Source organism: Ornithodoros turicata, chromosome 3 (genome assembly GCF_037126465.1).
Source record: "Ornithodoros turicata isolate Travis chromosome 3, ASM3712646v1, whole genome shotgun sequence".
Taxonomy (NCBI): domain Eukaryota; kingdom Metazoa; phylum Arthropoda; class Arachnida; order Ixodida; family Argasidae; genus Ornithodoros; species Ornithodoros turicata.
Window position 1 is genome coordinate 282,959 of NC_088203.1, and position 14,208 is coordinate 297,166.

Genomic DNA, 14,208 nt, shown 5'->3' on the forward strand with positions numbered 1-14,208 from the left:
GTGGGCAGACCATTGGGCAGACGGTGATTCGTTTCGTGGATTTCGAAGACGTTCGAGCCATAGACGAACGCCGGAATAAAAGGTAAGCAGACAAACATATGATGCATGTCAGTGATCAGTCGTTTAATACTGCCGCCTAACAGTGTGCATAACTGAGGTACGCCTGTCCCGTATTACATCACTTTCTGCACTTTCTGGAAAACAGCATGTATCGCGTATTCCTTCGTCTTCTGGATTTTCATTTTCTGCTTCCCGATAATATTAGCAGATGGCCTGGCGAAGCGTTCAGAACAGAGGGGGGAGGAAGAATACGAGTGAGGGGGTACAGGAGAGGGCACGCAGCGCACATGCGCAGTTCGATCAGTCAGCGCGCGCTTTTTGGCGCCGTTTTTCGGCATTCGTTACGGATGATCACGTGGTCATGGAGGGCGGTGGTGTTCGTGGCGAAACCGTGGAAGTAGCAGCTGCACTCCACTGGCTTCACGGACCTCAAGTGAGTTGTATATATTGCAACGTTTATATAAAGCACCCCTGGATGGGGCTATTTTTAGGCGCAAGGATGGGTGCGGTTTTGTTTACACAATAACGTCGGAACAGCTGGTGATATATGGCGAGAGCACATGTTAGCTGCGAAGGACTTGGATAACCCCATTTGGTACTTCTTGGAAACCAAACTGCATAAGCGAACCCTTTATTTTGGTTACAGAAAACTTGTTTCAGCATGTGGAAATGAGACGGCTATGATGTAATACAGACGGTCCGCTTTGACGTGGGCTCATAGGTGTTTTTTCTTCAGATAGACTTGTCTCATGAGGCAGAACAGTTCACGTTTTAATACGTGCGGCCTCAGTTTCTCTGAAAACATGATTTACAACCCCAAACTCTGTGCTCTGATATAAAACAGATGGCCCAAACGTGTTGGGACATGCAGCATGGCTGCTGAAGCTCCATGACATCGTTTCTTCACAAACATGATTTACGACCTCCAAACCATGATAGTACGCAAAAGCAAGCAAGTTTTGATATAAAACAGATGGCCCCAATGTGTTGCGGCATGCAGTCTTGCTGCTGATTTATAAGACACGGGAGGGCCTCAGGGGAGAACAGTCTGCTTCGAGCCACAACTCGCTTCAAACGTAAGTTATTCGCCTCACTTGTTACACATTTTTGACGGTTGCTTCTGTCTTCAGTGCCTAGGTGTGTATTCTGCTTTTTTGACCCTCACGATATCGCCCCCGATCGCACCCCGATGTGGATATATCCTTCCTACCCTTCTTTCAGAACGACAGCGCATTTAGAGGTATCGTCAAAAGGTTCGTGCTATTGGCATCTGTTCACGATCAGGGAGTAGAGGATTTGCAACAATAAGTAATTATTCACTTTCACGATATGGTCGCTATATTGAACGCGCATGGAATACCCTTTAGGTTTTGCATTTGTTCTGATGATAAATGAAATTCGAGGGGAGACAATCGCGCACATCGCCCTCTGGCGTTCGCACAGCTACGGGGCTATCACAAATACCTTGATGGACGAGATTCAGGAGTTCATCGGGTGCGTCGAAAATTATCAGCGGGAAGGGAGTGGGTTCGTGTCCACGGACGTCCGAAACGTTCAAATGTGTATCTTCGCGGTGAAAACTAAACAATTCGGATGCAATGGGGTACTTTCCGCTAATTTGTCTATTTGAACCCACCACCTCCTAGTCCTTGGTAATTGTCACTGAGTAGCGTGTTACCGTGCTCGGCCGTGCCGCTGGTGATGAAACTCGGGTCCATCATTTCATACTGCAGTTAAACTGGCCGCCAAAACAGCTGCTCAAAGTATAGCGAGAAGGCCAATGTGTTTTATGTTGTCTTTTTTCATACGGTCCCCGTGAAGAAGGTGAACCATTTACCCCACATCAGATGGTCCCTGTCCGTTTTACAGGTCTTGAAGGCTACAATGAGCGTCGAAAGAAGAGGGTACAATGAGTCGTATATTCAGTACGGATTCATATGCACAGTCATAAACGGGGAACAAAGGCCTCAATGCGTCGTCTGTAACAAGGTCTTGTCTAACGACTCTATGAGGCCGACCAAGCTGAAGGAACATTTGCACAGTGTTCACCCTCAGCACAGCAATAAGGAAAAGTGCTTTTTCCAGCGTCATGAAAACGTCCTGAAAAAGATGAAGCTAGACTCTACGGGAGCCTTCCAAATTGCAGGCCACAACCTTATGGAAGCGTCATAGCACTGGAAATAGCGAAGCAAAAAAAGCCACACACCATTGGCGAAACCTTGATAAAACCTTGTGCCCTCAATATGGTTGAAATATTATTGGGTAAGGAGCAAGAGTTGAAACTGGCAGCTGTTCCTCTCTCAAACAGCACTGTTCAAAGACGAATAAGTGACATGGCTGACGACATCAGGGATCAAGTTGTTCAGCAGATAAAATCCGCAGCATTTGGACTCTTCTCAATTCAGCTGGACGAGCCTACTGATGTGGCATCATGCTCCCAGCTGCTGGTGTTCGCCAGATATGTGCACGCGGCTTCATTTAAAGAGGAGTTCCTCTTTTGCTCTACGTTAGAAACTACAACAAGAGCCTCAGATGTCTTCGAAAAAGTGTCCTCATTCTTCGAGTCACATGGCCTTTTATCGAACAACGTCTGCGGTTGCTGTACGAATGGAGCGCCGGCTATGCTTGGGTCGAAATCGGGTTTTCAGGCTGCCGTGAAAAAGCGAGCTCCTGAGGTCAAGAGAGTCCACTGCATGATCCATCGTCAAGCGCTCGCGTCAAAAACGCTTCCAGCTTCCTTGCAAGAGGTCCTGGATCTAACGATCCAGATTGTCAACTTTGTCAAAGGGGGAGTTCTCAACACGAGACTCTTCAAGGAGCTGTGCAGTGATATGGACGCAGGACATCAGTTCCTCCTTTTTCACACAAACGTTTCAAGGGGAAACGTGACTGCCAGGGTGTTCGAACTCCGTGAAGAGCTTAAGGTATTCTTCCAAGAACAGGGCAAGACGACGTATTTCGCCTGGTTGAGCGAAGAAGCGTGGATATTGCGTCTCGCCTACTTGGTGGACATGTTTGAGCAGCTGAACAAGCTGAACCTTCAGATGCAAGGAAGAAACACGAACATAATCAAGTTCATCGATTCACTGAAGGACTTCTCGTGCAAACTGCAAAATTGGAAAAGGAAAGTGAAGGGAGGCAACGTCGCAATGTTCGAGAAGCTGTCCTCAATGCTTAGCGGCAGTTACCATGATGGCAAAGTTCCACCGTTCCCCAGAAAATAAATTCTGCTCCATTTGACAGCTTTGGAAGGGGAATTCCACAGGTACTTCCCTGAACTTAGGGACGACGACTTGGCTCTAGTGCGGAACCCTTTCAAGCTCCCAGTGGGGAAGGTGCCTGATAATTGTCAGGACGAATTTTTGGAACTGCAGACTGATTGCGGAGCAAAGGATACGTTCGAAGGGAAAACCATAACAGAGTTCTGGCCGCTGATGTGCTGTTCTTACCTCAAAGTTTCGGAAAAAGCGCTTCGCACGTTGCTTCCTTTTGTGTCAACCTACCTATGAGAGTCTGGGTTCTCGGCGCTTTTACAGATCAAATAGAAGCAACGAAGCAGGCTAGATGTAGAGTCTGATCTAATCTGATGTAGAATCTGAAGCTAGATGTAAGAATCTGATCTGCGCTCTTTCGTGCACAGCTCCGCGAATCGAGGAACTCCTGAAGAATAGGCAGTCACAAGTGTCGCATTGACCGTTGTGTGTTCGGAACTCCCACTGACGCGTGGCGTAATTGTGCCTGCCTATCACTCGTTCGTTCTCCCCTCCTCATTTTTATTTAAAATGTGGACTGCGTCAGCGATGCTGAAAATGATATATGTGTTCTAGTGCTGCATATTAATGTTCTGATTACCAACACGAGGTCCCGTGGACATTGTGGTCCTAGTCAATCTTGAATAAAGTATTTTCCGTAAGTGGACACCATATTTCGGCAACCTGGTAAGCCGTCTAACTGTACTCGTGTGGTCGGGCATCTGTTCCTGCGTAGTTCACACTAGCGCGCGTAGGGGGGGCAATGACGTCTTGACGAATGCCAAAAGGGGTCCGGGGAGCTGGAAACGTTGAGAACCACTGGTCTAAACGTAGGAACGTGCTAACGAATATTCATTTACTGGCACGTAAGGAGGGTGAGTGTTTCAAATACAATACGCTCGCACTCCTGCATCCACAGGGTTCGAATACACGATCAAAAGATATGAAAATTATGCATCGGAGTATTGGTGACCTAGTCGCTTCCCCGTTTCCTACTCTGATCTGGACGAATTCGAAGAGAAAAACAAAAGATATCTGTGTACGTGTACGAGTACATCGATCAGGGAGTACACGTGTCGCGACCCCCAAAACTCGAGTATGAAAAGAAAATTCACTTATTGGCTATGGATGAACATTTTTTCAGAACCAAGTCCCTCGAGCGGTTACTGATTAGGAAAAAATAAGCATAAATAAGCAGAAAAAGAACGTTGCACGCGTTCTTTTAAGGAGGAAAAGAGCATGACAAAACATCGTCGCCTGTGCGCGGACGTAAACGAAATCATGTTGTAATTTTGCTAACCAAGCAAAAATTTCGTAGAATCTCGTCACGTTGGACACAGAGAGCGTTCTCGCGCCCAGTGGTGTTGGCATGCAGCGTCATGTCACCTCTAATTTCTGTGCAGTATCGTGCGTACCCACGACTCGAAGGTGATGCGCATCAGAACGCACCATGGTGAAGATTCTGCAAGGCAGTGTGTGAAAGCTTTGATGGAAATGCGGGACACGATGATTGCCCTGAACGCCTGCCCAGCCTCAATGGCGCTGAATGATGCGCAACGAGCCTAGCGCAGAGCCGCCACCCACGGCACGTACTGTAAACGGGAGTTCGCGCAAAATCTACCCCGTGTCCGACATCACGACCATTGCAAGAGTTGTACTGCCGACGAGACAAATTATATCGCGACGCTGTGCAAGACGTGGCGTGCACGACGAGAGAAAAACTGCCCATCATGGTGCACAACTTGGCCGGACTGCTGCGGGAATTTCATCTTCTCGTGTGGAAGCGAGCTCCCTTCATCGTGGCCAGTTCCACGGAAAAAATTCGGTCGTTCAAAATTGGCACCTTCCTATTCAGAGACACCATGCAGTACTTCAATTCGTCGCTGAGAGGGTTCGTGGAAATCGTCAAATCTATGAGGGGCGCAGAGGCGTTCCAATGCCTGAAGCAGGTATTTGGAGACGACTACGAAATCTTGCTTCGTAAAGGTGTATTCCCGTACAGCCACGTTACCTATTTCGCAGTGTATGATGAATTGGCTCTTCCGGCAAAATCCGCACTCCGAAACGATCTGACGGGAGAAGATATAAGCGACGAAGACTATCAATACGCGCTGCATGTATTTCAACGTTTTGGATGCTCGAATCTGAGGGATTATAATGCATTATACCTGAAAACGGATGCCCTATTACATGCTGACGTAATGCAGCACTTCCGTCGCCTGTGCTACAACGCGCGCGGATTGGAATTGCTTCATTGCGTTTCTCTGGCATCCTATTCGTGGCAATGTGCCCTAAATTACACGAAGGCAAAATTGGAACTAATCATCGACGAGGACATGTGCTGAACTCCCGAATCGGGTGTTAGAGGTGGGCTCTGTCAGGCAAGCGGCGTCATTTGCGGGCTAACAACCCTCTGTGCAGTGGCAACGATCCCTATAAAGAGGAGGTGTACCATGTCGCACATAGATTGCAACAATCTTTATGCATTCAGTATGGTAAAGCACCTCCCCGTCGGCGATTTCGAATGGGTCGAGGATTTTAGCTCCGTGGATTTTATGCGTATCACCCAACGAATTCGGACGTGGGATATGTGTACGTGTGCGACTTGGAGTACCCAAAATCTATCCACGCCGTGACCCTGAAGCAATGGGTCTCACCATTCCAGCGAGGGGTCCTTGAAGAATTAATGTATCAGCTGGCCAACAGCAAAAAGCTGCTGCTCACGTGCAAAGACAAGGTCGAGTAGTCGTCCATTACGCGCTGCTCGCGCTCTATTGTACATTGGGCATGAGCGTGACGAAAATTCACAGAATTCTAAAATTTTGTCAGGCACCATTCCTGCGGCCCCAAATCGAGGACAATGTTGCCAGACGCGTCGCCTCGGGCACGACGTTCAATAAAAATGTTTATAAAATCTCAAATAATGCGCTTCGTGAGAACGCTGCTAAATAAATTTAATATGCGGGATATTTGAGTAGCCTTCAATGAGGAGGCGACTTGCCTCGGGAGTCGGACGGAATGTGTGCAAATGGAAACTTTGTCCACTGATTGCGTCACGTACGAAATGTGCAAAACTAAAGTGCGATGCGGTTTCCCCCTGCAGATTGGCATTACCATTTTAGAACTGAGTAAATTAATCATGTACTCGTTCTACTATGGAACCCTGCTGAGTAAGCTCACTTGTCCGGTGATTACCTGCTACTTTGACACGGATTCTCTGATCCTCGGCCTATTCTGCAAGGACTACGAAGATCAGTTACGTGCAGTAGTCGACGATGAACATTTAGACTTGTCTTCCTTCGATCGTGATCATCCACTGTGCAGCGAGAGGAATCGCGGTAGGCTTGGCGCGTTCAGAAGTTAAACGGGTAGCATACCCATATAGGAAGTAATATGCTTGAAAGCCAAAATGCATTCCATCAAATTAGCGAGAGGGAAAATACACAGCAAGAACTAAAGAGGTCAAAAAGAACATTGTGCGCAAACACCTCCTCCATGATACGTACCACGATACCCTATTCAAGCACACTACGCACGAACAGGTGTCAATAGTGGGAAAGAAACAGTGCATGTATACCATCAGCAATGTCAAAGAAGTCTGATGGCGTATGACGACAAACAGTACCTCTACAATGACGTGGACTGCTACCCGTACGGAAGCTGCGAATATGGTAAGCTCGAGTGGATGACGTAGATGGCTGGATTTCACCTAACGTTGTTCCCCCCTCAGATAGTGCAGAGGATGAGGTGAAGGAGTAGCGTCATTTGGACTGTCACTTGAAGGATGTGGTACCTCGTTCTCAATTCACGCGTCTCGTGCGCGCTGGACGCCAGCAACTGTACGGCGAGCATCAAGCTGTAGAAGGATAAGCACACCTACGTGCACGAATGCCCTTGTGACATCTTGGCCATGAGAGAGTGGCACGTTGTACCTATGTAGTCCGGCATTAACCTGGACAAGAACGCTACTGAATCACTGTGCATGTGCCTTCACTCGCTGGACGTGACCGACAGCTACTAAGATATCCAGTGCACGTAGAAGTGCCAACTCGCGGAGGACGAAATTTTTCTTAGCCGCTGTCCTGGAGACGACTACATGATCCGTCACTTCCGCGGAACGACGCCCAGCATCAAAGGAATCAATCTCTCTAAGACTGCCATACTTTTGTCAAACATGTACTCAATAAATGTTTAAATGTATTTTTTCCTGTCTGTCTGAGATCAAGCCGCAGCGAGGCCACAGCCGAGCGCGCCATCTTGTGGGTGCTAATGAAGGCTATGTTAGTCAGCCAATCAGCAGGCTTAGAACGGGCCAATCGGTAGGTTTAGATTGGGGACGGCCAATCAGAGAGCTTAGAAAGTCTGGAAAATGTGGAGAGTGATCAGTGGGCTTAGAATGTACCAATCAGCAGAGCCGGTTAATTAGCATATAGGGGCGGGTGCTCTGCTTAGCGATCAGCATGCACCAATCAGCGTGAAATGGGCGGAATCAAGTAATTAGTATAAAGGGGTGGAGCTATGGTGAACTAATCAGTAGGCTTAGCATTTGCCAATCAACGTGAAGTGAGCGGAGCCAAGCCAACTAATTAGCATAAAGGAGCAGAGCTACGGTCAACCAATAAACGATCAGTAGGCTTAGCATGACCCAATCAACGTGAAGTGGGCGGAGCGAATGACGACCAACCAGATGGCTTAGAATTCGCTTGTGTTGGATTAGAACTGGATTTTGGCTTAGAATAGGATTAGAATTGGTCTGTGTTGGATTAGAGAAAACTCTTGGCTATAGGACCTCTACGTATACTACTGGAACTTTGTGAGGAACCATTACACTATTCACGGAATAATAAATCGCTTCGGCGCCGGCCATGTTTCAGCTTCGTTCGGGAAACGCCAAAGGACAACGATCAGAAGTCAACCGGTCGTCACCTCGAAGTGCTGAAGAACGTCTAAAAATGAGACTGCCACAGATCAGTAAGAGTTTAATTAAACTTTGATCAGGTGTTGCAGTTTACGAACTTACTTGTTGTGTGTGTAATTCTCACAGTAAGCAAGCTTTACATGAAAGAACTGATGTTCTGAGGCTGGAACAGCAAGCTTTAGCCAGCTGAACGATACCTGACGACGCACAAAGGTTTCGAGAAGTCTTTGAAAAGGTTGAGAGTTTTCGGTAGGATTCTCATGTACATTCAGAAAATTGGATAAATTATCTGTTTATGTGCGACCTGTGATGCTCCTAATGATCAGCTCTGCAAAAACATTGCTTAAAAATAATACGATTAAGTTTACGTGCCTTCCGTTGGGGGGTGCTTATACGTTTAATACATGATGCTCATCCTCATTGTATTGGTTAAAAATTTTGAATGATAATTGCAGTGCGATATCATCCTTGACTGGATTGACATTCGCACGTCCCAAGATCGGATTGCCAGTTAGAATTTATCTCACAAGATATTCTATTTCACATTCATTTGTACATGATGTGGACAGCAGGATTAGAATTGTATCAGATAGTAGGATAGAATTGTATTAGAATCCCAAGTCTTGCAAATGTAACTTCATAAAACCTGTTCTTGTTGTGACTGCACCACCATTCTTTAACTGCTGGTTTGATCATGTGTAACGTGTGCTATTTGGTGCAATGTACAAGGATACAACAGTGGTTAGTCTTGAGCTGTGCCCTAACAGCTACAGCTTCTAGAGGAGTGTTGAGTGTTACCTCTTTGACAATTACACCAGAGTTCGCTATTATAGCTACATCTCCTCCCTGTCCTTGCGGAAGGTTGTGTAATGTTTGAACAGTGTTGTGTGTCTTTTACTCAGCAATGTTTCCTGCAAGGAGAACAGATGTGATCGATGCCTGTCTAAGTAGCAGATATCATCGTAGTTGTGTATGGCACCACGACAGTTCCACTGTAGAATGGAAACAGTCATCATACATGAAAGGAAGAGATGTTTAAATCTGAAGGTTCTGTTTTGCATGTTATGTTGGACTGTCCTTTTTGGGTCCGGTGATTCGTGGTTTTCTTAATTTGTCATGCGTTTGTCGTGGTTTCTTATGTGTTGTGTTGGCATTATGTTGTGTGCCTGTGTGCCCAGATGTGCTGGAACTTCTCTCCATAGCCTCCTCCGTTGGCACACAGCCGAAGGAAGATCGATCAGGCAGGTGCCCTGGTCGGTTCTCTGGGTGGCACGGTCCGCGCCGAACTCTCGGGGAGTCACTGTGGGTGATGCACTCAGGCCTGCTGTTGCCCCCTGGCGCATAGCCTGAGCATAAGGAGTGCTCTTGAAAAAGGATACCCTTCTTCCAGCTTCAGGGAAAGAAATGTTCTCTTGATTATAAGTGTTACAAATTATTTCTCAAGTTTCCACTGCAGGCAAGAGCGTGAGTATGCTAGGTGTTCTCCTTTACAATTGTACTTTCTGGTTTTCACAGGTGTCATTACGGTGATCTGGTTCACCACATTGCGCACATGTCAGCTTCCCGCGGCATACCTGTGAACTGGCAGTGGAAACATAGTCTCGGATTTGGTACGTATGGTCGCACTCTGCTCACGATATAACCAGCTACCAGTGTTTCCGGTAGAACTGTTGACTCAAAAGTTAGAACTAGGTGCTTGGTGGGGATTTCATTTCCGTCTCGACGGATCATGATTCTTCGTACAGATGTTACATTCTGGTCCTGGAACTCTTCAAGAATATCATTGTCAGGTATGTTTATATATTACTGTCATGATATGTCGTACGTTGGAGGATATTACGCCTCGAGTTATGTTCAGGAAGTGGTGAGCTGTGACTGTTACCGGAATGTCCACGATGGTGGTCATCTTTAAAGGGACAGTCCGGGAAAACCGGAAGTTGATTTTTTCAAACTGTCACGGAGGCTTACGTGCTGTGTGGAAAGTTTTAGCTCACAAAACGGCGTGGTTTTCGAGACACCGAATAAAAACTTCTCCTCTGAAGGCATCCGGTTTCGTTTTTCTCCCTCGCATACTCCTTGCCCCAAGGATCCTCTATGTACGTCATCAGTCACGTGAGCATGACGTTCCCAATGGACACAGTGGGGCGCAGGACTGCGCCGTTGCTGGGAGTGCAGAGAGGTGTTTTTTTTTCTATAACCGTAGGCTGCGTCGTCATACCTGTATCTACAGTGACGCTACTCAAAATCATCATAATGGGCAAATGCTAGCAGGCAACAACCAACTATCGCGCAAACAGGCATGCGCAAGTCACATGCGGCCTTGCTCTTATGCACGTCACGCGAGAGCTCGCTGCGGCCTTTACTCAGGACCAACTGCGGCATAGAAAAAAATCGATTATAAATCGCGCGATAGGATTTCTTCTGAAATATTTTCCACGGTTGTTGTGCGGAGTATTAGAAATCATAAGACCGTGTTTTCCAGACCCATGTTTTCGACCGGACTGTTGCTTTGGATGATGTCCTGTACTTCAACCAACAGGTCTCCTCGCTTTATATTTTTGGCCTACAGTGTTGCCCAGTACTTTACCAACAATGCAAGCGGATATCCACAGTGGTTTGTGTGTTTTCGGAATGTATAACCAGAAGTTTCGGGAAGGAGCGGGGTTTTATAAGCCCTACAGAGATTTCTTCGGTGCATCCACAGGACGATGAGAAGTTTGAATTTTTTTCGGACCCATACGATTGCCGATTCTTTCGGAGGTAGTGCGGCCGCCCACCACCGAGCCCAATGAGGGAACATGATAACGTTAACCGTGCACCACTGCTCTATGCAGCATAACCAAGGGTGCACAAGGTTAACCCTCGCTGCTGAGCAGAAATCAGGACAGGAGAGTAAAAGAAATGAGTTTCCTCAGGTCGGGTTACTCCGAAGTTACCGTCTGCGAGAAGCGGGAGCCAAAGTGGAGTGTTGCCTCTACTGAGTGGCGGTCCAAAACCTCAGTATTGGCTCAGCCACGCACAGCCATCACGTGGGTGGCTCCAAACCACTCGGGTACACGCTCTCGTAACACACCAAACGAGGGCCACATCGTGCTTGTACTTCGACAATGTGCTCCTTTCGATATATGTTGCCAAAAGAGATTCCCTCCACATCAATTACTTCTATCCTTCGGGAGTTGAAGCTGTAAAGAAGCATGCTTCTCTGTATTCTATTGTTCACAGGAGAGGGAGTTTATGGTAGGTGGCTAGAAAGCTCTTTGGCAGTCCTCTCTGACTCCATGTGATTCAGAAAGAATTCTTGCACGTAGTGTGGAATATTAGTTTCCTGTCAGAAATTGTACCTAATCATTGTTCTCACTCTATCCATACCATGCGAAACACATTCAAAATCAATCAGTTCTCATTGTGATGTGTAGTGATCGTGTGATGACAAAATAATCTACACTTATTAATTATACACTCGTTTATTTTGATAAAGTACAACTGTCCTATTTCAAACTCACAAGTTTCGTTTGGTGTGTTTGTCTTGAGTGATGAAGTGAGAATGCATCATATAGTAGTTCCTTATGATGGGTCGCTTGAATCCAGTATTGATTAACACAGTTGACATGACTTGGCAGTATTTGTAGCGCTTTAGTTACTTGCATTTAGTTGCCATGATCCTGTGCGATCTCTTACTGACGTTCCCTTTTACAAGAGAGTATTAGGTGAAAATTGTCCAGTGGTTCACGACAGTTGATATGGTCGAGTTTCAATAAGTGACGGTACATCAGATGTTGTATAACAATATTAAATTTCTGTTCATTCGACATCATTGATCCAGGTGATTGCAACAGCTGGTAGACGAAAAAAATTCCATAGACGTGATAGTGGAACACATCACGTGATAACATTTTTCACTTTTTAGTGCTTTCCATGTCAATAGAGAGACGTACTTGCATCAAATCCATAATGAATCGTATCATACACACCGATAATGTGATCTAATTGCTTTCTTGATGAATGCAACACTGTTTGCAATGATTCCGATTACATCTGGCGTCAAGTACTTCAGTTCTTAGTTAGCTGACTTCAAAAAATACCACCATCAATCCCAGTTGTCCTTCCAAACTCGATGTGCAGATAATTTTGTAACGACTGTAGATTTGGCATACAATTTCTTGTACCTCCACGTATGTAATTTCTCAATATCTCCGAATACGACCATGTCTGTGATGTATTGAAATGCAGTGATAAAGGAATCGTTTCGAGGCTCTTCCCTTTCAAAGCAATTGTTTATCACATCCTCCCACGACTTATGGTATTGTGTGCAAAAATCTGTCCATCTCTTCTATCATGTTTCCTTTGTCCTGTTTTCCAGTGTGCTTCTACACTTCATTAAGGCGTACACTCTTAAAAATGAACTTGACCACATGGCACGCATCCCAAATGACAACATTCTCGCCCCTGATTTGTTGAAAACGGGAGACTATTTTGGGCCGTGCAGAATGGACACAGAATAGGCTCCAGTTTTCAACAAATCAGGGGCGAGAACATTGTCATTTAGGATGATGGTTGGAGAGGAGCGTGCCATGTGGTCAAGTTCATTTCTAAGAGTGTACCTGTGCTCATTTAAATGGTTAAAATATTGTGGCCTTTTCTTATGCCTCGATTCCTAATCGTTCAAATTGACTTTCACCTCTTCTTCCATGTGCTATCAGGCTTAGAATTTAATTAAAATCCCGCCCATGTCGTGCTTGCAAGATGACCGACGAGAATTATGCAAACGGACTTACAAGGATGTGACGCATTTTCGTGTAAGAAAAATGGAAGCTTTCAAAGATTCTGTGTCCACCTCCCAGCAAGTACAAGTACCTTGACATGAGTGGGAAGCATGCCCTCTCTTAGTTTATAGTTGTATGTTAACAAAAAAGATATGTTTCTTTTGTAGAGCACTCATGTCACTCGCTAAGAAAATTATTTGGCTTGTCTTTCTTTCAGGTGTTCACTCGACTGACTTTAATATTCTCTGTGTTGTGAATTATGTATTCAGGATGTGAAAATGTATTTCTGGCTCAATATAAAACTTTTACATTAATTTCCATTTCAGATGAGCACTTGTGTTGTTTTTTTGTGTTGCTGAGATGATGTCAGCATAATATTCCTATCAGTGAATAATGTCGACTTTCTCCATGTGTTCTTCAGAATCGAATAATGAGCATAAATTTGCTGATTTGATAAATTACAAATGTCACGTCTGCGCAAACCTTGGGGGTGACAATATGTATATCTCCCCTCTTTGAACAGAGAATGTTGCTGTATAGAGAGACAAAGGAAGGAAGGAAAAAAGCTGGAAATTGGTTTGTAATTCTACTCTGTGGATGCCTCCAACGGATTCACAAAACACCTGTAGTGTCTATTCGTTAGAATGAAAATTGTATTTCATAGTGTTCGCATAGTTGAGGTTATACAGGATGAGCAAATGTATTTCTCAGTCGTGTGTGATGGTTGTTTGGCTGCTCAGTACAAAAATATGATAATTTGCATTTTAGAACACTAAGATGAATACTTGTGTTGTTTCCTTGTGGCCGTTGCAGTAGAAATTTTTTTGCAATGGTGTTGTGGTTATCATAAAAAATTTGAAATTATTTTATTAAATTTGTAATGTTGGTTGTTTTAATTATTTCTAGTTTTGATAGATTGGTTGAGTATTGTTTCTCTATTATTTCCCTACATGTGTTGAAGAAGGCGCCAGTATGGAAACCGGTTCCCTCTAATATTGCTGACGTTTTTCATATCTATTAGTGCTCGCTATTGATTATTTCCTTATGTCTGTGCTGCTGACATACAACAAGATCGAAATTAATCAAGTAAGAGTTTTGTCTCGCGCGAACAAAGCATGCACAGTTTGGCTTCTCTGGTGATCTTTAAATTCGATTAATTCCTTTCATCTATCAGCAAGAAACTATTTTTAATAGTTGTGTCCCCACTATATGATCA

At 45.2% G+C, this 14,208-nt stretch overlaps 1 protein-coding gene and 1 long non-coding RNA gene across 2 annotated transcripts; both read left to right on the forward strand.

Annotated features, from left to right (window-relative positions):
* The first annotated feature begins 418 nt into the window (after window positions 1–418).
* LOC135387765 (uncharacterized) lies at window positions 419–10,012 on the forward strand. Its single transcript, XR_010421251.1, has 3 exons — window positions 419–493; window positions 8,186–8,282; window positions 9,745–10,012. It is a non-coding gene; the product is annotated as an uncharacterized LOC135387765 (long non-coding RNA).
* LOC135387764 (SCAN domain-containing protein 3-like) lies at window positions 494–4,400 on the forward strand. The gene is made up of 2 exons (XM_064616869.1): window positions 494–1,136; window positions 1,930–4,400. Exon 2 carries the CDS (start codon window positions 2,304–2,306, stop codon window positions 3,282–3,284), a length of 981 nt encoding a protein of 326 aa, XP_064472939.1. The 5' UTR covers window positions 494–1,136; window positions 1,930–2,303; the 3' UTR covers window positions 3,285–4,400.
* Window positions 10,013–14,208: the final 4,196 nt, after the last annotated feature.